The 24,771-nt window shown below is 31.7% G+C and overlaps 1 protein-coding gene across 1 annotated transcript in view; it reads right to left on the reverse strand.

The window, feature by feature from the left end:
- Positions 1-4,490: 4,490 nt before the first annotated feature.
- LOC139497744 (protein fem-1 homolog B-like) overlaps positions 4,491-24,771 on the reverse strand; it is a 44,358-nt gene continuing 24,077 nt past the window's right edge. Inside the window, exons 2-7 of the mRNA XM_071285978.1 lie at positions 18,831-18,929; positions 18,396-18,494; positions 17,758-17,856; positions 17,029-17,136; positions 4,934-5,005; positions 4,491-4,589 (exon numbers count right to left, since the gene is read on the reverse strand). Of these exons, the coding sequence (XP_071142079.1) occupies positions 4,491-4,589; positions 4,934-5,005; positions 17,029-17,136; positions 17,758-17,856; positions 18,396-18,494; positions 18,831-18,929 (576 nt within the window). The remainder of the gene's footprint in view (positions 4,590-4,933; positions 5,006-17,028; positions 17,137-17,757; positions 17,857-18,395; positions 18,495-18,830; positions 18,930-24,771) is intronic.

Here is a 24,771-nt window from a genome sequence, read left to right on the forward strand (position 1 = left end):
CAATATTTTGAATTAAAGGAGGACATGCTGGCACCCTAAATTTATGACAAATATGGCTGATTTACTATACAGGTATATAGATTTACAAATTAAAGTACACATATGGTCAGTTTTAGTTGATGCGGTCAAATAATTTTGTTGTACGTATCAATATTTTGAATTAAAGGAGGACATGCTGGCACCCTAAATTTATGCGAACAAAAATTTGTTGTTGTTGTATTGCAATATTGCTGTCCATTGTATTATACATTGAATCCCGACATAAAAAATATGGCTGATTTACTATGCGGGTATATAGATTTACAAATTAAAGTGCACATATGGTCAGTTTAAGTTGATCATGATGCGGTCTAATAATTTTGTTGGACAAGTCAGCATGAGGTATCAAAACTACTGTAATTTTGTTACGTATTAATATTTTGAATAAAAGGATGACATGCTGTCACCCTTTATTCATGCGAAAACAAAAATTTGTTGTTATTGTATTACAATATTGCTGTCCATTGTATTATACATTGAATCCTGACATAAAAAATCTGGCTGAATAACTATGCTGGTATATAGATTAAGAAATTAAAAGTGCACAAATTGTCAGTTTAATTTGATGCAGTCAAATAATTTTGTTGTACAAGTCAGCATGAGGTATCAAAACTACTGAAATTTTGTTACGTATCAAAATTTTGAATAAAAGGAGGACATGAAGGCACCCTAAATGTATGCAAACAAAAATTTGAAAATAATTGCTGATTTAGTATGCTGGTATATAGATTTATGAATAAAAGTGCTCACATGGTCAGTTTTGGTCAACACGGTCAAATAATTTTGTTGCACAAGTCAGCAAGAGGTATCAAAACTACTGACATTTTGTCACGTATCAATATTTTTAATAAAAGGAGGACATATGCTAGACCTTAAATTTATGCAAACAAAAAATTGTTGTTATTGTATATAGAACAAATATGGCTGATTTACTATGCTGGTATATAGATTTACAAATTGAAGAGTATATATGGTCAGTTTTAATTGATGCAGTCAAATAATTGTGTTGTACAAGTCAATATGAGGTATCAAAACTACTGAAATTTTGTTACGTATCAAAATTTTGAATAAAAGGAGGATATGCTGGCAACCTAAATTTATGCGAACAAAAATTTGAAAAAATATGGCTGATTTACTATGCGGGTATATAGATTTATAAAAAAAAGTGCACACATGGACAGTTTTGGTCAACACGGTCAAATAATTTTGTTGCACAAGTCAGCAAGAGGTATCAAAACTACTGAAATTTTGTTACCTATCAATATTTTGAAGAAAAGGAGGACATATGGTGGCTCCCTAAATTTATGCAAACAAAAAATTGTTGTTATTGTATAGCAATATTGCTGTCCATTGTAATATACATTGAATCCTGACAAAACAAATATGGCTGATTTACTATGCTGGTATACAGATTTACAAATTAAAGTGCACATATGGTCAGTTTTAGTTGATGCAGTCAATTAATTTTGTTGTACAAGTCAGTATGAGGTATCAAAACTACTGAAATTTTGTTAAGTATCAAAATTTTGAATAAAAGGAGAACATGCTGGTACCCTAAATTTATGCGAACAAAAATTTGAAAAAATATGGCTGATTTACTATGCAGGTATATAGATTTATAAATAAAAGTGCACAGTTTTGGTCAATGTGGTCAAATAATTTTGTTGTACAAGTCAGCATGAGGTATCACAACGTAACTAAATTTTTTTACGAATATTTTGAATAAAAGGAGGACATGCTGGCACCCAAAATTTATGCGAACAAAAATTTGTAATCATGTGTTAAAATGGTGCTTTCCTCTAAAATACGTCCTTCCATAGATATAAATATAAATAAAGTGCAAATATGGTTGAATTTGATAGGTATTGGAATATATATTCAGTGCCCGTTATCATCGTAACCAAGATCGCTTTTTAAATTATAGATTGGCAGATCACAAATAAATTTGTGTTACAAGCAACGTTTTATGCGTACTTTATTTACAAATAGTTGTATTAAATCCGGTTTATATAACGGAAGTATTAGTTTTACTTTATTTTCGATGTTTATACTACGAAACAAAGATATTAAAAAATATTTTTAAAACATCGATGTAGAGCGGTCCTGGTTACAAGTTAACTTAGTGTTGAGCAGACCAGTCAAAAGTTAACTTGGGAACAGGTCTGGTTTCGATCGGATTTGTCAAAGCAAAAGTTAACTTATGTTAACTTTGTGGCAGGACTGGTCTCGAAGTTAACTTATGTTAACTTTATGGCAGGACTGGTTTCGAAGTTAACTTATGTTAACTTTACGGCAGGACTGGTTCGAATTTAACTTATATCAATAGCGGACCTGTTTCGAAGTTATCTTTTTGGCAGACATAAAAACAGTCCTAGGACCAAGTCCGCTTTTCAAGTTAACTAGATTTTGGTCCTAGGACTGGTCAGAGCAGTCCTAAATCCGGTCACAGGTTAACTTTGACCAGTCCAAATGACTGGTTATCAAGTTAACTTGCTGTACAGGTTAGGACTGCACCCATCTGTACCCCTTGAAATCAAGAAAACTATACGCATGCACATTAATACATAAACAAACCCGCGACTTGCGATTTGGAACAAAAACGTATATTAAATGATATGATGAATGGTTCTCCATTTCTTTATGAGAGTACAGTATCAAATATCATTTTCATAACAGTAAAATATAGAAAAACTCCACTTCAGTTCTGGACAGAAATAGAATTATCGGAATTCAGAGAACTCTCGCATTTATCAAAACTGGGGAATTCCCTCTGACGTGTTTCTAAATTTATAAAAACACTAAATATAAATACTGCTTAATTTGATTTTCCATGTTGTTAAAAACACGCATATAAGTCAAGGGAAATATTAAACATGAAGATTATGAGAAGAACATTACAGGAAAGTTGTTTATGTTCAATCCTTTTGCTTGTTTTTACCTTTTGAAGCAAGCCAATCATAAGAATCTGAGATGTTGCTGAATGTTTAGAATAAAACGGTTGACGTGAGGGAATGCAGCCCTGAGTCAACGGTAAAAGTCTACAGATTGCTTGAAAGCAATCGTATCCCAAAAATCTGGCAAGAATTGTACCTGTGAAACTGCTAAAAAGACCAGAAGGACAGACAGACGCCAGTATTTCCATGTCACCTGCAACACATTTAGCAGGGGACCCACATACCCGACTGAGTATCTAACAATTAAATATTTTGACACTTATCAATACAATATACAGTTTAAGACCTCAAAACATCATTTTATAAAATACAAGCGAGTACAATGACCATTTGCATTCATGTTGTTAAAACTACCATAGTATCGTTATTAACCTGCTGACATTTTAACTATTTAAAATAAACAAATGTATGCATACATTTTCCGCTATTTTCATTTATCCGCCAAAATAAGCGAAAACAAGTGAAATTGCGAGCTACTGCTCACTGATGATACCCCCGCCGCAAGTGGATAATATTAATAGTGTAAAATATGCAAGTGTTCGGTAAACAGGAAGTTGTCGAGTGATGAATCTGAAAACGCATCACACGGGTACAGCTGACTTATATTAATCCTGAAACCAAATTTCAGAAATCCTTGTATTGTAGTTCCTGAGAAAAATGTGACGAAAATTTTCAACTTGGCTATCATGTGTAAAATCATACAAGTGTTCGGTAAACAGGAAGTTGTCGAGTGATCAATCTGGAAACGCATCACACGGTACAGCTGACTTAGATAAACCCTGAAACCAAATTTCAGAAATCCTTGTATTGTAGTTCCTGAGAAAAATGCGACGAAAAATATTCATGGGACGGACTGACTGACTGACGGACTGACAGACTGACGGACTGACGGACTGACTGACTGACGGAAGGACAGACAGAGATAAAACAGTATACCCCCTTTTTTAAAGCGGGGTATAATAAACACCCTGCTAAAATAACCTAACAGTATCATTTACCTAACATACAGTGTTTAGTACTACTGCTGGTTATATAGTATCATTAACTTACAGACAGTGTTTAGTACCACTGCTGGTAATGGTATCATCTACCTAGCAGACAGTGGTTAGTATCACTGCTGGTGAGGGTATAATCTAACTAACATACAGTGTTTAGTACTACTGCTGGTAATGGTATCATTTACCTAACAGACAGTGTTTAGTACCACTGCTGGTAATGGTATCATCTACCTAACAAAGAGTGTTTAGTACCACTACTGGTAAGGGTATCATCTACCTAACAAATAGTGCTTAGTACCACTGCTGGTAATGGTATCATTTACCTAACAGACAGTGTTTAGTACTACTGCTGGTAATGGTATCAACTACCTTATAGACAGTGTTTAGTACCACTACTGGTAAGAGTATCATATACCTAACAGACAGTGCTTAGTACCACTACTGGTAAGAGTGTCATGTACCTAACAAACAGTGTTTAGTACCACTGCTTGTAGGGATATCATCTACCTAACAGACTGTATTTGGTACCCCCGCTGGTAATGGTATCATCTACCTTAGAGACAGTGTTAGTACCACTACTGGTAAGAGTATCATCTATCTAACAAATAGTGTTTAGTACCACTACTAGTAAGTGTATCATCTACCTAACAAATAGTGTTTAGTACCACTACTAGTAAGTGTATCATCTACCTAACAAATAGTGTTTAGTACCACTACTAGTAAGTGTATCATCTACCTAACAAATAGTGTTTAGTATCACTACTAGTAAGTGTATCATCTACCTAACAAATAGTGTTTAGTTCCACTACTAGTAAGTGTATCATCTTCCTAACAAATAGTGTTTAGTACCACTACTAGTAAGGGTATCATCTACCTAACAAACTGTGTTTAGTACCAGATTTATTTTAAGTGTTAGCATATGTAAATCAAAAGTATATGTACCTTTAAGTATTCCATCACTTCTTTATACTGCCCCTGTTTCATTGATGCTGCTAAATCATATGGAGTCTTACCCTGAAATACATACACATCTTTATATTGCTTTCATCTGATAATTACAATGAAGACTTTTGTAACATATATCATACAATAAGAAAGACTAGTAACAACTGAGTGTTGTTTTATTTTATTTTTCACAGAGGCTAACGATATCATTTTTGTTCATTAAATAAAAGTCACGAGAAAACATTAAGATTATTTTTCAATATTTTCTGAGGACTTGTAAAAGGCTTTTAACTTCGTTTTTTAAAGCATATGAATAAAAGCTCCATCTGTCACCATTTGATCTTCATAATGTTCTTTGCAGTTGGAAGATTGGTAAATGCATACTTATGTCTACATAATTAGGATTTTGGGGTTCTCGATTTTTAACTATGTATTAAGGAAACATTATCCCCAGTTCTTTACATATAAACACCCCATAATTCTCTATACTCTAACTTTTGCTGATTTATTTCCATTCCGGAGGTTTTTTCTTCCATTTATGATATTATAATCTATATACCTAATCTTTATCTGTTTTAATTAGAATAATTTGTTTTACAGCATTTTATAGTTTTTAGTGATATCGTACAAATAAGGAAATAAATACATTTGTTTTTTCCCCTTATTGGAGCCATAGAAATGTTGTCTAGTAGTGTTTATTTCTGTATTCAAATATAGTTTGACCACCATAATTAAACTAGAGGCTCTAAAGAGCCTGTGTCGCTCACCTTGGTCTTTGTGAATATTAAACAAAGGACGCAGATGGATTCATGACAAAATTGTGTTTTGGTGATGGTGATGTATTTGTACTGAACATTCTTGCTGCTTACAATTATCTCTATCTATAATGAACTTGGCCTAGTAGTTTCAGTGGAAAATGTTAGTAAAAAGTTACAAATTTTATGAAAATTGTTAAAAATTGTCTATAAAGGACAATAACTCCTTAGGGGGTCAATTGACCATTTTGGTCATGTTGACTTATTTTTAGGTCTTACTTTGCTGTAAATTATTGCTGTTTACAGTTTATCTCTATCTATAATAATATTCAAGATAATAACAACAAATGCCAAAATTTCCTTAAAATTACCAATTCAGGGGCATCAACTCAATAACGGGTTGTCCGATTCATCTGAAAATTCCAGGGCAGATAGATCTTGACCTGATAAACAGTTTAACCTCGTCAGATTTGCTCTAAATGCTTTGGTTTTTGAGTTATAAGCCAAAATCTGCATTTTACCCCTATGTTCTAGTTTTAGCCGCAGTGGCCATCTTGGTTGGATTGCCAAGTCACCAGACACATTTTTTAAACTAGATACCCCAAAGATGATTGTGTCCAATTTTGGATTATTTTGGACCAGTAATTTCAGAGGAGAAGATTTTTGTAAAAGATTACTAAGACTTACGAAAAATGGTTAAAAATTGACTATAAAGGGCAACAACTCCTAAAGGGGTCACTTATTTGTAAATCTTACTTTGCTGAACATTATTGCTGTTTACATTTTATCTCTATCTATAATATTATTCAAGATAGTAATCCAAAACAGCAAAATGTCCTTAAAATTACCAATTCAGGGTTAAAAACCCAACAACAGGTTGTCCGATTGATCTGAAAATTTCAGGGCAGATAGATCTTCACCTGATAAACAATTTTACCTTATGTCAGATTTGCTCTTAGTGCTTTGTTTTTTTTAGTTATAAGCCAAAAAACTGCATTTTATCCCTATGTTCTATTTTTAGCCGTGGCGGCCATCATGGTTGAATGGCCAAATCACGGACACATTTTTTTAACTAGATACCCCAAATATGATTGTGGCCAAGTTTGGATTAATTTGGCCCAGTAGTTTCAGAGGAGAAGATTTTTGTAAAAGATTACTAAGATTTACGAAAATATGGTTAAAAATTTACTATCAAAGAGGGACGAAAGATACCAAAGGGACAGTCAAACTCATAAATCTAAAACAAACTGACAACGCCATGGCTAAAAATGAAAAAGACAAACAGAAAAACAATAGTACACACGACACAACATAGAAAGGGCAATAACTCCTAAAGGTGTCAAATGACCATAGGGCAATAACTCCTAAAGGTGTCAAATGACCATTTCTGTCTTGTTGACTTATTTTTAAATCTTACTTTGCTGAACATTCTTGCTGTTTACAGTTTAGGCCACACCAATTTAATTTCTTGTTCTACGGATTTTTGGACTCAAAAATTTGGGGCGAGCGAGCGATTTGAAAATGTTAATAAAAAAATATTTAATTTGCAAATTTTTGAGGCGAAGCTTGAAAAGTGAAGGCGAGCGATTACAATTTTTTTTTTAAAAATAAAATAATAGGTTTTGACAATATTAAAACTTGATTTATCACTTGTACTTTGACATTTCTTTGATTTCTGAAGTATTTTTTCCCTGTTCACCAAGAAATAATAAAATCTGGTCTATGTATGTGTGACTGACAATGAGACAATTATCCATCCAAATAATAATCAGTTTGGGGGCAACCCCTTAATGTTATAAATATCCTTTTTACATGTTTTATGAGGGATCAATATAAGTTATAATATATTTGTTTGTACAAAAGGGCTCATATTTTCTCATAGAACTATATATCTATCTGGTATTAAATGGTCAAAACATGTCCAAGAATTTAGTAATATTCCTGGACTTTAACCATGTTAACACATTTACTTTAACAGTTTAATATTATTCAAAATAAGTGGACCCCTCTTTTAGAAAAATTTGTTTAAAATATGATGTAACTCTCCTCTTTTTGAGTACAAAATTCTAACTGTTTAAAGGTTTTGTATAGAAGAACTATACAAATCCTTGGTATTTCTATTTTCTTTTCTACATCAGTAAAATGACCGCTTGTCTGAGGGAGGGTTGTTCTCAACCTGATAATAACAAACACAGGTCAAAGTACAGCCTTTTTCACAGGGCATTGATACAGACCAAACAGCAAGCTTTAAAGGACTCCAAAATTATTAGCGTACACAATTCGAACAGGAAAACCAACGACCTAATTTATATATCCAAACGAGAAAATACCAATGAACAACATCAACAAACGATAACTGCTGAACATGCTCCTAAATCAATCAGGACAGGTGCATAAACATGCAGCGGCTATGGATAGTTTTGTTTCGCCAGCATACAATATAATTGCAGTTGAAGGAAAATCCTTCAGAAGTTCTTTGTACTTTATTCTAACCACGAACATGTTTTGATAGGGAATATAAGTAAGGGAGAAAGAAACCAATGTTTTGTTCTTCACGGAAATCCCGCTGTTATAACTTTTTATCGGAGCACTCCAGGTTTCATGCTGAAACAAATATTCTCACAGATATTTACACAGTGTGTTGGGGTACTTTTATGTTTAAAATCGTTATATACAGGTTAGACTGTGATTAAACAAATGTTGATATCTTTTTATAATATTTACACAAAAAAAAACGGTGCGGGAAATGGACATGATTACAATTCCGGATGCGGGAAGCGGGAATATAAAAAAAAAATAGGTGCGGGCGGGTCCGTCGAACAAGGGATCAAATTGGTGTGGCCTTATCTCTATCTATAATAATATTCAAGATAATAACCCAAAACAGGAAAATTTTCTTAAAATTGCCAATTCAGGGGCAGCAACCGAAAAACAGGTTGTCCAATTCATCTGAAAATTTAAGAGCAGATAGATCTTCACCTGATAAACAATTTTACCTCATGTCTGATTTGCTCTAAATGCTTTGGTTTCAGAGATATAAGCCAAAATCTACATTTTACCCCTATGTTCTATTTTTAGCCATGGTGGCCATCTTGGTTGGTTGGCCGGGTCACCGGACACATTTATAAACTAGATACCCCAATGATGATTGTGGCCAAGTTTGGTTAAATTTGACAAAGTAGTTTCAGAGGAGAAGATTTTTGTAAAAGTTAACAGACGACGCTGGACGACGACGGACGACGGACGCAAAGTGATGAGAAAAGCTCACTTGGCCCTTCGGGCCAGGTGAGCTAAACTAGAGGCTCTCAAGAGCCTGTGTCGCTCACCTGTTACTGTATTTACTGATGTCAGCCATCTTTGTTGGTATGCGGGGTCATTAGACATTTTTTTTTAAATTAGATACCCTAGTAATGATTGTGGCCAAGTTTGGTTAAATTTTGCCCATAGTTTTAGAAAAGAAGATTTACAAAAATGACGAAAAGTTGTTCAATACTGACTATAAAGGACAATAAATCCTTAAGGGGTTCTCTGACAATTTTGGTCATGTTGACGTATTTGTAGATTTTACTTTGCTGAACATTATTGCTGTTTACAGTTTATCTCTATCTATAATAATATTCAAGATAATAACCAAAAACTGCAAAATTTCCTTAAAATTACCTATTTTAGGGCAGCAACCCAACAACGGGTTGTAGGATTCATCTGAAAATTTGTGAGGGGATAGATCTGATTCTGATGGACATTTAAATCTTGAGAGATTTGCCCTAAATGTCCTAGTTTCAAAGATATAAAGCAAAAACTGCATTATACCACTATGTTCTAATTTTAGCCATGTCGGCCATTTTGTTTGGTAGGTGGGGTCATCGGACACATTTTTAAAACTATATACCACAATTATGATTGTGGCTAAGTAAGTTTGAATTTGGCCCAGTAGTTTCAGAGAAGAAGATTTTTGTACAAGTTATAAAAAATGACGAAAAAGTTGTATAAATTGACTATAAAGGGCAATAACTCCTTAAGAGGTTGACTGACAATTTTGGTCATGATGACTTATTTGTAGATCTTATTTTGCTGAACATTATTGCTGTTTACAGTACTAGTTTATTTCTATCTATAATAGTATTCAAGATAATAACCAAAAACTGCAAAATTTCCTTAAAATTACCAATTCAGGGGCAGCAACCCAACAACAGGTTGTCCGATTCGTCTGAAAATTTCAGGGCAGATTTGCTCTAAATGCTTGGTTTTAAAGATATAAGCCAAAATATACATTTTACCCCTGTGTTCTATTTTTAGCCATGGCGGCCATCTTGGTTTGATCGGACAAATTTTTTAAACTAGATACCCCATATACTATTTTGATACTTTCTAATAACAGTCTCAACAACTGAATGGTGTATGTGTCTATGAGTATGTCATTGATTTGTTGTCTTATTGATGTACATACCATATCTCCTTTTATTCATAGAACAATTAATAATTATGAAGTAAAGAAGAATCTTTAACACTGAAATACTCATATTTATATTTAAATAGAAATTCTTCACTAACTATTCATGCAGTCTTGACTGTATGAGTTAAAAATAATGATGACAATGTTGTTTTGTGTGACAACAAAATCATTAAGTATATAAAGCATAAAAGAATAATAAACAATGGGAGAATTGATTTTAAAAGCTCACTAGACCTTGTGTTACTTTGTTTACTATGTATCGACAATGAATAAAACTTTGATTTGATTTGATTTAATATACTTGTGATACAAAACATTAATAGGGGAGATAATTATTTAATATTATAAGGATTACTTCCCTTGTTCATATGCCAACACTTCAAATCATCTTCACATTTAAAAAAAAACACAAAAAAAACCCAATATAATACTTATTCCCTCCTAGGAATATGCAGCAACCAACTAAAAATAAAAATGCATACAAGATGTAAAAAATTTTAAATTGAAAAAAAAAACTAAATAGAAATACTTAAATTTCAGAAAAATAGCTAGATGTGCATTTTGGGCATACCCTTACTTTCAGACTACTGTTCCTGATGAAGGACATATTTCGCTATATAATGGAAGTGCAGCACTTTTATATCGCTGTGTATATAATGAATATTTTGGAATAGAAACTGATTCTGAAATCGATGAATCAGTCAGTAATCTGTCTCCAGGGTGTTTGTGTGAAATTTATAATGTTGTCCATGGAAGTATAAATTGTGTATATCTATTCTCCAGATATCTTTGCTTCTATGGATTCTTTTGTAAGTTCTAATGCAGATACAGTTGAACATACAGACGAAGGGCAATATCAGGAACTAGAATCAAATACATTTGAGTCATACTTTTTAAGATCTGATTCAGAAACTGATTCTTTGAATCAGTCCTCAAGTGTATAGATATTGAATATATACAGAAATTGATAGACACTGGTCATTTTCAAATTGTTGAAATAATGGAATCTGATTCTTCTTCACATTCATTGACATTCAGTTAGTTTGATTTACCCACAGCGCAAGTGACCATACTATCCTCCTGATGATACTGACAGTGATGACTCACTAAGCATTGTGCATGATTAAAGTATTAAATTTTACAGAAACTAGTTGATTGGCCAAACATTTTGTCAATTTTCTTAAATTGTATACTAATTTTGAACAAGTGAGTCTTGGAATTAGTATGTTCAAAGTGCCATCTATGTATCAATAACAGAAAATAAGGTAAGAAAATTGGTACATTTGTTTCCTTCCAAGCACTAATTTTACTAAAATAAAGTCTGATCATGGTGATACTGGTTTGGATATGTGAGTTTTCCTAGCACAAGTTGTGTCACAAGCATGTTTTCAAACTTATTTGGTCCGAGACAACAATTGTCGTCCCTTGATTTTCGCTGTTCACAAATATAGTCCCTAGTGTTGACAGTGGGTTACTTGCCATTAATTTTTACAACCCTTCCAAATTTATTTCTCCATGTTTAATGCCTCAAATTGCAAGTAGGGGGGTAAAATTACATTGTAAATTTGGGTCCAGAATTTTAAAGGAAAGTAGTGATTTGGTCCAGGTTAAAAAGGTTGAAAAATAGTACTTCGGAAGCTGTCAAAAGATTTCAAGACGCCCTAACGATAAAATTGTCCATATTTTGAGTTAGAGGCGATGAAGTTTTCTATAATTTTGATATAATTTGTCCCAAAAGTAGTACAACACACTGTAAAAGTTTCTTTGAGAAAGCGCAGGTGGGATTTTTTTTATTTTCATTTATGTTCTAAAAGAAATGCACTACAAAATAATTGTGGTCTCTGACCTATTTGTTTTATGATTACAGCTAATTTCCTAATGCATGTAAAGCAAGACTTTGGTTGTCTTGCTTGCTTTGTTTGTTTATTGTACTATTGTAATAGGGATAATTTCCAATCAAATTTAAATATAATATATACAAGTTAAAATATGCCTATATATATTGTTTGAAGATGTTAATGTTACTTACAAATCTTGAATTGAAATTTATACAAACAGAGAAAGCAAGCCTTTCAGAGTTTTTCTCTACAAGCATTAGGAAATTAGCTGTAAAACTAAATTTTTTCATACACCTGATTTTTTAAAATCTTTATTGCACTAGTAATTTAAGTGAATTTATTAGTAGTACTGATCAGTATTGTTTGTTTTAGGTTGATGCAAAACACAAGTTTCCTAATCTATAGTGGATGTGTTGTTATGAAAACAGAATGTGATCTTGCTGTAATTTGGTATGGAGATCATTTTTCATTAGTTATTTACAATTGCTTTTTTTATTATCTAATTCTAATTGATTTTTTTTTGTGCTGCATGTATTACCCTTTGCTTTTATTTTGCATTTATATTTTGTTGTGCTTACTTGATATTACTTGCTTATTCTTGATTGTTTATTTCTTCAAAACAGAGAATTGTGGTAAATATCTGAGATATTTTTTTCATTTGTGAACTGTCATGGCAAAAATAACAAATAAAATAATGAAGGCAATATATCATAGATTAAATGGAAATGTTAAAAAGCTACATGTAGCGCTATGTGATGTCGCTGGTGTGCATATTGATACCGTAAATGCACATAGTTTGCAAATCAAAGCCAGAAGAGTAGCACATTTTATGAAAACATTAGGTTACCACGGCGGAAAACGGTTTATAATCTATAGATTAAGACAATTTAAACTACCAAAACTTGTACTATCAAAGTTACCTAATACATGTATTACTGGAGATATCAAACATAATAGCCAGGAAAGAATCATTTTAAATTTAGTAAGACAGATACGGAATTGGCGAAATAAATGGAGAAATCTAAATGTATCCAAAATAAACCAAAAATTAAGCGCCAGTCTTGTACTATCAGCAGATTACAACAACAAGTTAAAAAACTGAAATTTGAAAGAAATATAGGTAAAATTGAACATGCTGTAGAAAGTGTTGAAAAGGGAGTGCAGTGTAACACTTTAAAAGGCTTGACCAGTGACCTTCACAGTGAAATAGACAATTTACATTCTGAATTAAATTCAGATAAAAATCAAAATATTGGTATAGAAACTATTACTGACCAACAGTTAAGTGTACGATTGAGTGCAGGCCTCGACAATAACGTTTGTCCGATTGTCCGGTACCAGAGGGAAAAAAGGTCGGACAAGTAAAAGCTGTATCAAGCTTATCCGTCGGGACAAGTACAATTATTCAGCAGAAAATAAATTTAATCCAACTTTGATGAACAATAATTATAAACAAAAAACAAGAAAACAAATATTAGTTTGACATGTTTCTGCATTCTGTTTATTCAAATGCAAAACCTTTTCTTTCAACATGTTAACTTGTTGCAATCGATATTTTTTAACTGGTTCTTTATCAGGTACTTTTTAACAGGTAAAAGGTATACTATTCTCGGAAACCAGTCTTACTGATCCGAATCAATGATGTGCTTTGTAGATAAGGTAACTTCGTCACCTCGACCGGTTTAGCTCCAAGTTTAATAGAGAGTTTGGCACCGTAGGAGACATATTTAGTAGACATGATTGATACACAGTTTGACAAGGCAGGAGACATTTGGGACCAGGACAAATCAGTACCTCATTTTGCTACCTTATTTTGTTCCATATAACAAATACCATACTGGTAATTTTTTCACAATTTTTTTATTTTTTTATTTACCATTAAATTCACAAAATCATATTTGATCATAAGTAGAAAAAAACAATACTGACAATATCGTGACCTATAGTTGTTAATTTCGGTGTCATTTGGTCTCTTGCAGAGAGTTGTCTCATTGGCAATCATACCTTATCTTCTTCTTTTTATTGATTGCATTTCAATAAATTTTTTTCAACTGAAAAAAAACCAGGATTATACAAATCCAATGAGTGTACATGCCTATCAGATGATGCCTCATGTTTAGAGTCTGATGAGACTGGCGTTGAGGAAAAACTAGAACCTAAGTCCTGTGACATGACTAGATTCAGTTGAACTTGACTCATATTTTTGAAAAGAATTTCAAATCAAAAGAAATACATCAAATCCTGTCTATTGCCTAAATTCGGTTTGTTCATTTAATCAACTTAAAATATAAAAAGGTTATTTTTAATAGAAATTTTTCGGACAAGTAACAATTTCATTCGGACAAGTAAATTTTGGTATGTACTTGTCCTACAGGACAAGTTGAAAAGAAAGTTATTGTAGAGGCCTGGAGTGAAAAAGGCAAGCCATATGATGAAAATATCAGAAAAGTATACTATGAATTTCTAAGTAGAAATATAGGGTTACAACATATTCAGCCCATTATTCGTACTGTTCTCTCACTCGTGAACTATGAAATTAATGAACTTCCAAGTGTTAGCACAGCATCAAAAATGATGCATGAATTAGGTAGTGTGTCAAGGCATCATATAGAGGATGAATTTAAAAATGAAAAAAAAACTGAACTATGCACAGAGATGCGACTACTAAAAAAGGGAGACATATATATGGTGTTGGATATTCAACTGAGTCAGGTAAAATTTTGACTGCAGGCGTATGAGAAGTTTTAGATGGAAAAGTTGAAACATATGTTAAGAATACAAAAGAAATCTTAAATGATATTTCTGAGAGTGCCAACTTTTTAGAAAAAACATCAAACTTTATGACTGAAATTAAAAACAATAGATTATTAAATGCTGATAAAAGTGCTACTGGTACATGCATGGATAACAATATCAATGAAGTTAGATGTGCTGTTCATCCAGTATGCAGATATTTGTCACAAGAAATTATGAAATTTGAAAGTAATATTGGTTTTTGTGCTGCGTCAGATTCTAAAAGTTCTTCAGATTCAAAACCTTTGACACTGCTCAGATTTGTTTCCAAACTTTTTTTATAAAGATGGGTCAGGAGATCACTTTGTGTGCGTCTATTTACATGAAGGATAAAGGGATAAAATCAATTCCTGTTATGAATTTTAGAGGAAACAGATTTAATGTTTTGTTTTTTTAATGGAGCAGGGACATTTTAGTTAGCTTCTTATTTGGTACAGTACTTTGAAAATTCTAAAAGCACACTAAATTTTACACACTGTTATATTTTGAAAGCACTAAAAGATGACAGAATATTGGCAATTTGCAGAGCTTTGGGCATCATATCCAAAATTATAACTGAACCATATTTAAACAGAGCATCTGATGAAAGTTCTACTGCACTATCTATGGGAAATGAGTTTAATCGCCTTATTGATGTACTTTAATGTTGTAAACAAAACCCATATTTAATGTTAATAAATGTTAACATTTGGTTAACAAATGGTCACTGTTTTTCGGACCATCCACACAGCTGAGTGATGTATCTACGTCTCTCTTTGAAGAATCTCTTTTGAACAGTCAGATAGAGGCTATACTTGCCAAATTAGTTGTTGTATTGCACTGCAAATGTGAAGTTTTATTTAAAGACTTTTTGAAAAATGACAAATATCACGACATGAACCTAGTAACAACATTATCAAAAAATCTGCATCTTGTCCACCAAATAATATTTGTTTGGAAAGACTTATGGCAAAAGTTGATTCGAAAATTTATCTGAAAATGATTTTTATTTGGCAAAATTATCTAAAGAACCAGAGCTACTTATTTGGTACCAAACTTTACATGTATGGCATGATGATGGAAAACAGAATATTATATATCAAAGTTGTTACTTTTATATCATAATTATAGGAGATAACTATCATATTTTTAAAGAATTAAGCTCTAAATATATTCAGTATTGATTGTATAAAACAAATTCAAAATGGGCATCAGCTTGAAAATTTTCATAAATTAATGTTGAAAGATTTGTTTCAGTCATGATTTTGATAGAGTTAATTTCTGCTATACTGAGTACTAGTATTCATAACTTTATGGATCATCACATGTTTACGTCTTAATATATTACAGATTGAATATTGGAACAATGTCATATCAACCAGTAGTAGTAAAGAGTGCTATGCAGATAGAAGAAATAGTGACAGATTATAAGAATGGAAGTCTGCAGTTCACAGGTTAATATTTTATTTGATAATTTGTTTTCAAAAATCATGATTATCCAGTAAAGGCATTTATTTAATCATATTCATAAAACAAAATTTAAAAAGTATGACATTAACAGTAATAAGAACATTTTAAACAAACTAGGTGTATTTTTTTTAATATTGCATCAACATTAGAATTATGTATACAATACCTAATAATACCTCTGTAAAATGTATCTTTTCACTTTCAGATAAGGATGCATTAGAAGAACAGTTGTTTTAATAAATAAAATAGACTATAGATAGTAAGTTGTATCATTGTTATCTCCCTTATATATTGGCTATTGACTTTAAAGAATTGAATTACTTCCCTTTTGTCACTTTGCAAATATGACAGAAGTTAACAGACACACTTAAAAATACCAATAATACCCACAATCAATAAAATTTGGCATAACTTTATCTATATTTAGGCACAAACAAATTCATTTTCTCTTAAATCATCGGTCAGACTTTCAGTTTATAAAAATAGGTTTAGTGGCTAGACTATAACTAATTACCTAAAATGTGCATGTGGCCTTTTCAAAATCATTTTATTTTTGAAGATTTTGAAGAAAAAAATGGATTTCTTGTATATGATCATACATGTTCATATGTTTTATAGTAAAAACTAAGCCATCCAAGTCTGCAAAACACTTTCATATTTTAGTTCAATTTAAAGGATCATATGACATATGTGTAACTATAACCTAGAGAAAAAAAATTCCATTTGACCAAAAATATCTTAAACATCATTTTAGTGATGCATTATAAACTAGTTGAATACTGAGCATTTACTATAAAATATTACCTTATGTGTTTTAACCAAGGGACTGATACCAGCTTCTTCTACAAGACATCTTGTGGTCTGTAGTTGTCCCCACTCAGCAGCCAGATGTAAAGCTGTGCTTCCATCACTCTATAATAATACCAAATAACATGTAAATATTATGGATACTACTTTGTTACCAATATAAATAATATACAACATATCCTACAACTGATATAAAACTTGTCTGATAAACAGGATAATGTTGTGTAATAAATAAAAACAAAATGTATATCACATGAATCAGTGGTCAAAACTGAACAAAATGACCAGTCAAACTTGTATTCATATTGTACATACATGACATCAACAACAAGTTTTTTTTGTGGGATGTCAGAACTTCCATCAGAAATGTCATGTTAACCTTTTTTCAAGAAATGCATAAAATATTTATATCAATGGATTCAGTGCAATGCAGATATAAATGATATCTCACTTTATATTATTCTAGCAAGTATTTGTTGATATAATAATGAAATCTGTCTAATCAACATGGTTCAGAATAATGATCAATTTAAAAAAAAAAAAAAACTTTTTCAAAGAAATATGAAAAATAGTTACATTTCCTGATTTAGGACGAGGAGACAAGTAAAATGAGACCCCACTTTATATGATTCTTACAAATATTAGTTGTTCATTAAACCTATCTAATTAACAACATGATTTTGTGTTGATTAAAAGTAATGTAATCAGATTTAGTAGATAACATACATCTGTGATATCTTTGTGACATTTGTTCTCCAGGAGAAGTTGACACACTTCCACATGTCCTCTACTGGCTGCAAACATTAATGCTGTCCGTCCATACTCCTGGAATAATACAACTGACATCAAAACTTGTCTGATAATCTGGACAATGTTGTGTAATGAATATAAACAAAAATAAATAGTCACATTTATTAAACTGTCCGAGTAACAACAGGATTTAGTGTAGAATCAGTAAAATCATCAATTTTAAGAAAATATTTTTTTTAAAGAAAAATGAAAAAAAATTATATTTTCTAATTCAAAATAATACTACGACATCAAAACTTGTCTGATAAACTGGACAATGTTGTGTAATAAATAAAAACAAAAAATAAATAGTCACATTAATTAAAACTGTCTGATTAACAACCGGATTTAGTGCAGATTCAGTATAATCATCAATTTCATAAAAGTAGTTTTACAAAGAAAAATGAAAAAAGTGATATTTTCTGATTCAGAACAATACTTTGAGTAAAATGAGACCCCACTTTATATAATTATTACAAATCTTAGTTGTCCATTAAACCTGTCTAATTAACAACATGTCATGATGATTTTGTTTTGATTAAAAGTAACGTGATCAGATTTAGTAGATAACATACATCTGTGATATCTTTGTTACATTTGTTCTCAAGGAGAAGTCGACACACTTCCACATGTCCTCCACTGGCTGCCGACATTAATGCTGTGTATCCTCTATCCTGGAATAATACAACTGACATCAAAACTTGTCTGATAAACTGGACAATGTTGTGTAATGAATATAAACAAAAATAAATAGTCACATTAATTAAATTGTCTGAGTAACAACAGGATTTAGTGTAGATTCTGTATAATCATCAATTTTAAGAAAATATTTTTTTTAAAGAAAAATGAAAAAAAGTTATATTTTCTAATTCAAAATAATACTACGAGTAAAATGAGACCCCACTTTATATAATTATTACAAACATTAATTGTCCATTAAACCTGTCTAATTAACAATATGATTTTGTGTTGATTAAAAGTAATGTGATCAGATTTAGTAGATAACATACTTGTGTGATATCTTTGTTACATTTGTTCTCCAGGAGAAGTTGACACACTTCCACATGTCCTCCAATGGCAGCCCTCGTTAATGCTGTCCATCCTCCAACCTGGAATAATACAACTGACATCAAAACTTGTCTGATAAACTGGACAATGTTGTGTAATAATTATAAACAAAAATGACCAGTCACATTAATTAAAACTGTCTGATTAACAACAGGATTTAGTGTAGATTCAGTAAAATCATAAATTTTATGAAAGTAAATTTTTCAAAGAAAAATGAAAAAAAAAAGTGTATTTTCTGATTCAGAACAATACTATGAACAAAATGAGACCCCACTTTATATGATTATTACAAATATTTGTTGTCCATTAAACCTGTCTAATTAACAACAGGATTTAGTGCAGATTCAGTATAATCATTAATTTCAAAAAAATAAAAGAAAAGTGAAAAAGAGTAGTATTTTCAGATATGTCAGATACAGAACAATTATATGAGTTAAACGGAATTACATTTTATATGAATCTAACGACTATTTGTCCTTTTTACAAGATGTTTCTACATTAGATCTTTACACATATCACTACCTGACCAAAGTTGTTAACACAACCACTAGTAGCACGATTTCAGTCTGAAACGGTCATTTTGGTCTGATCGTATCTTAATTGACTGGATTTACCGCTAGAGGAAAACGTCAAGATTTGTCAGATCGTTAAGTCTCCATTCGGATCGATAGTCTCATTAGGTAAATTAGTCCGTTAAGGCATGTCAAGATATTTAAGACTGTATCTTCTAGCGATCTGTTTAGATCCGTTAAGACCGTGTCAGACCAAAACAGACCATGGATACAAGCTGACGTCAAGATGTTGTCAGACCGTGTCCAGTCGTGTTCAGATTTTAATAATTTGGACACAAAACGAGTGAAACTTTCCCATTATTTATCAGGGGTTGCTCCCCTTTCAAGAATAAAATAAAACTGTGAAAGAAGACGATTTTTTTAACTGAAAGTCTACCACGTCCCCTTAATCATGTTATTTGAATAAAACAAATATTCAATTTGAATTCTAACTTCTTCCTATTTAATTATTTAGCATTGTTTTATAATTATATAAATAAAAAAAGTAGCTCAAAGTCATACTACCGCACAAATCGCCGCGAATTGACTAAAAAAAAATCAACAGATTGCCGAAATAATATTTATTTATTGAATATAAGCACCTGAACCTTTATATTTAATGGTTTACAAGTGATTGCAATACGTTTTATATGCAATTACAGACTGCCGTACGTGGTGAAGAATTTGTCATTCATTTTTACACCCTTATTTAATAATAACGGATGTCGGCCGTGAACAGTTGAAAACGTGATCTTAATATGTTAAATTAAATTTAAGATATAACTATTTTTAAATATTGTAAATGAATGCATTATCATTTATCTTTTTATGTTACCTATATAAATTGCATTTGAGTAAATTTGAGGCAGGGAAAAAAATATATATATAACTCTGTCTTTTATCGTTTTCCGTTTATTTCGTTTATTTTTGCCAGACTCACGCGTTTGACTTTCCATCTTTATTTTTTAATGTGTCTATAATTCGAGAGCCTTTTGTAAAAAAAACTACATACCAGAAGCCTTCGTTCAAAAATAAAGTTTGAATATTATAGCAGAAAAAGGCTTATAAATTCATTCAAATTTATATTTGAAATAGGTTTAACCCCCCTTTTAAACATGGCTGGATCCACCCCTGTTTATTGCCTAACATGCATTGACATGTGGGGTATTCACAATGGTATGGTTGTGCGGGATGGCCTATTACAACAGTTACAAGACCTAAACCCCTGATCGAGTAATCCTACATATTGTATGTTAATGTATTGATAACTGTCACGTTCTAAATTTGCATGAAATATTTGTCACTTTTTTTTATTAACCAATAACCAACCAATCTTCACATGTTACCATGTAGTCCGAGACAAGCTTGTCTGGCAAAACAGCCGTTTGGACGTCAGAGTAATCTCGGACTAGTTACGACGATGATATACCTATTTATATAGCCACTGGTGGGTGATGTACAATAATTATAATTTGTCACATATGTGTTATGAATACCTTCAACATGTTCAAGGCTTGGGTTTGTATATATTCAATAACCTCAAAATTGCCCGGGGCAAAAAAAGAGTATATTGATATTGTGCCCTGACATGCCTGATTCCAAATGATGAGACGGCATTGCTCCTTAACAACAATTTTTAACACTTTTCATCTTTTGTGGTAAGAAATTTAAGATTTTACCGGGTATGATTCATTATTTTGTTATAAATGATTTGTTATGCTCTAAATTTTGTAGAACTTAAATATATTTTATAACAGAAGAAAAAGAAATTATGTTGAAATTTTTATTTTTATCTTTTGTATATTATTCACTGTCATGACTGTCATGACTAAATAAAAAAATAGATCCCACGCATGCGCGGCATAGTTAAATAAGTGCCCGACACGTTATCATCAGTATGTTGATGGATTATAAAGAAGAAGAAGAAGAAGAATCTTATAAATACTATTTGCTTTGTCACCATGTCACGTTAATATTCAACAAATTCTATTTTAAAATAAAAAAGTATTATAAATTGATCACAACAAGTATAGTGCTATAGCCTCTATTAGACAGTAACCCTTCAATGAAGTATACACCTAAGAAAACATTGATGTAGAAAGAGAGAACATTTTGTTTTAGAAATAGAACCTCAAAAAAGGGTTTTATTCATTTCTTTACATCATTAAACTTTGTTGTCAAGCAAATTATGATTGCTAGTTTTTCTTGTAGATAAATACAAGTTTATATATAATGAATACTTTATTCTTAATGTATATTTTTTTTGTAGATAAGATATCACATTGGTTTGAGCATGATTCCCAGCCAGATTATGAAGCGGCATATATCATGTATATATAGGAAATATATAGTGTCACGAAGTTACTCTCATATGGTACCTCATTTGTACCTGTAGCTATAAATTGTGAAATGGTGGATTCATTCATAGTTTTGTGTTACTTATTGGTTTGGAAATAACGTTGATAGAGCTAACAGCATTATGTCATGATGTACAGTTGATGGGATGATCTGATTGGACAAAAAGAAAATTGTGAAATGAACAAATAGCAAACTTACAATTCATAGAAAAAAATGTAGGAAATACAATGTACTACATTACTTGGTGACAGAGCATACCTTTGATATATATATATATATATTTGAAATAAGTAATATTAACAATTTGAAATAAAGAGAATTAAAAGTTTTCTAGGAATATTATTAGTGCATCATATCTTAATTCCATGATTATCTTGGATAGTTATATCATTAAGAATAGAAAATTGGAATAATGGAAATTTCTAGTTTCAGTGAATATCAATCATTGTCAATACTAAAAGTGCAGCATCATGATCATACATCATCTGATTCACCTTGGATAATTATTCATTTAAAATAAGAATTTGGATATAATAAGAGTTTCTATGCTGCCGTTGCTATTGTTGGCTACATGTACCACCAGGGAGTGTTAAACCTCCTTTACTTTCCATGAGGGTCTGTCACGGTCCATCACTATTGGTTAGTGTCATATATATGCATGATGATGGAAGTTTTTACCAACCTAGACAAGCTTTACAGCCCTGGCATGGTTGTTGGTTAGAGTCAAATGACAGCTTGCTGTATAGTTATAATAGTCTGAATGTATCTACATGTATTTTAATAATCTTCTAAATTACTGTTCATTCTGAAACTGTCATTTTATAATATGTAGTAGTCAAACATATTAAACAATACATGTACTTCAAAGTATCATTTTATTTTGTCTCGCCTTACACAAAAGTCATGAAAGTTGGTTGTATACAAGAAATTTGTATTACAGTCTTGGGGTGATGATGAAAGCTATTTTATAGAGCTTTACATTTTAAAAGCTAAAAGAGCTGGATGTTTCTTGTCTTGTATTCAGATGCTAGTAGCTAATTAATATGTTATGATGTTTCAGTTTGCCATTATATGTACATTGCACCTGACCCCATTTTCATGGTTCAATGACTGTAAAATATACTGTTACTTAATCAATGAAATGCTCTCTTATACTGTATATTTTATATATGTAATTGGATACATTTTATTGTATATGAGTATCTTGAAAGATCTACTTGTCTATCAGGTTGGGTTGACCTGACCTTGACCTTCATGGATAATTTAAGTGATTAAGGTTATTTCAGTTTAATACAATGTTAACATGGTTAGGTTTGTTTCTCAGTTTATACTTCCTAATACAATTGACACTGGAAATTGGGAATGTGCCAAAAAGACAACAACCCGACTACAGAGCAGACAATAGCCGAAGGTCATCAATGTTTCTCATAAGCTATAAGCTACATTGTACATGTATAGGATCACTACTTTTGGCATAATTATGGAATAAATGTAAGTTGTACATGTTTGACATTTTTGAATGGCTAATTTCATCTGACAATGACACCATTTTCATGGTTTTTATGTTTAGTCTTTTTCTCTGTTTCTATGGTTACTATAAACGTTTAACCATAAATTTGGGGTATGAAAGAACTGTGTAAATTCAGAAATTCATGAAATTATCTGTCATATATCCATGATATCTGTCTGGCATGGTTATTTTGACTGGACTTCATTTAAATGGATTATTGGTAATGTAAAGTTTATGTGATACTTATAGACTAGTAAAATCTTCTTATTACAGAATTTCAATAAAAATATCATGAATAAGGCCACATTTAAAAGAATGTCTGTTTCCCATCCCAAGGGGCTTATTTTTGACCTGGGTGTGGGGAGGGGAAACAAACAATTTTTATTTTGGCCTAAGGAGATATGGTGAGACGACTATCAACCATTTAAAACATGTAGACCAAGTGATTTACTTGTTAGTCACTATAAAATAGGTCACTGCACACCCTTCAACAATGACCAAAAACTAAAACTTTATAATGAGCACCCTATAAAAGGTTCAGCCTGTAATGAAGCATCTGACACAGTTAATGTAAAATATTCAGACGAGAAACCCAACAGTGATGACAATTTGATTTATTATATCATACCCTCCCCCCCTTTGAAGTTAAATGTCTAATACCTTAGTGTACTGATATGAATAGTATTTTACTGGAAATGTTTCGGAAAATAGATATTGATGCTAACGTAAATATTTTATCCAATAAAAAGACAGGAAATAAGTCGGGGAACCAAAAAGTTCAAATCTAATTGAAAATTAAAGTGCCCATGAACTTACTGATCATGCACGAGTGATTCTATTCATAAAAAGTGTCCGTGTAATAACTAAGAAGAGTCTGTGTATCATCGAAAAAGAGTCTGTGTAACACCCGTTAATTTTCTGTTTTTCTATAGCTCTGCAGGGGGGGGGGTCAAAGTCGTTCAAAGGTCACTGTATGGCCTTTAACAATGAGCAAAATCCATACAGCATTCTAGTACGGCATACGTTTTACCTCAGCGAACTCTCTGTCTTGGTGATGTATCAATCATTTGCTTCAGGTCGATCCATTTCGCATCTCGTCATGAATATGCGTGATATATTTGCCACTGGACATTAAGGGAGCAATCAATTTATCAGTTTCATTTAGTGATGCATGCTAATTATATATAGTTCTCAAATGATAATTGTCTAAAACTGTTTCCATTTTTGTGTATTTTATTTTTTAGCGTAAATTTTAGAATTTCTTTCCGAATCTTTTTCTTTGCATTTATTTGTTTGTAAACATTTAATAAAGTAGTCCATGTCAGGGGTTAGATTGTATACAGCCAATATAGGACAAGGGCAGTAGAACAGAAAACAGTCTCCATTGTATACATACAATGTACATATGCATTTATGTTGAAGCGTAAAACAACGACATGTAGTTGAGCTCGTTTTGGTGAAACA

The sequence above is a fragment of the Mytilus edulis genome, chromosome 12 (genome assembly GCF_963676685.1).
Source record: "Mytilus edulis chromosome 12, xbMytEdul2.2, whole genome shotgun sequence".
Taxonomy (NCBI): Eukaryota; Metazoa; Mollusca; class Bivalvia; order Mytilida; family Mytilidae; genus Mytilus; species Mytilus edulis.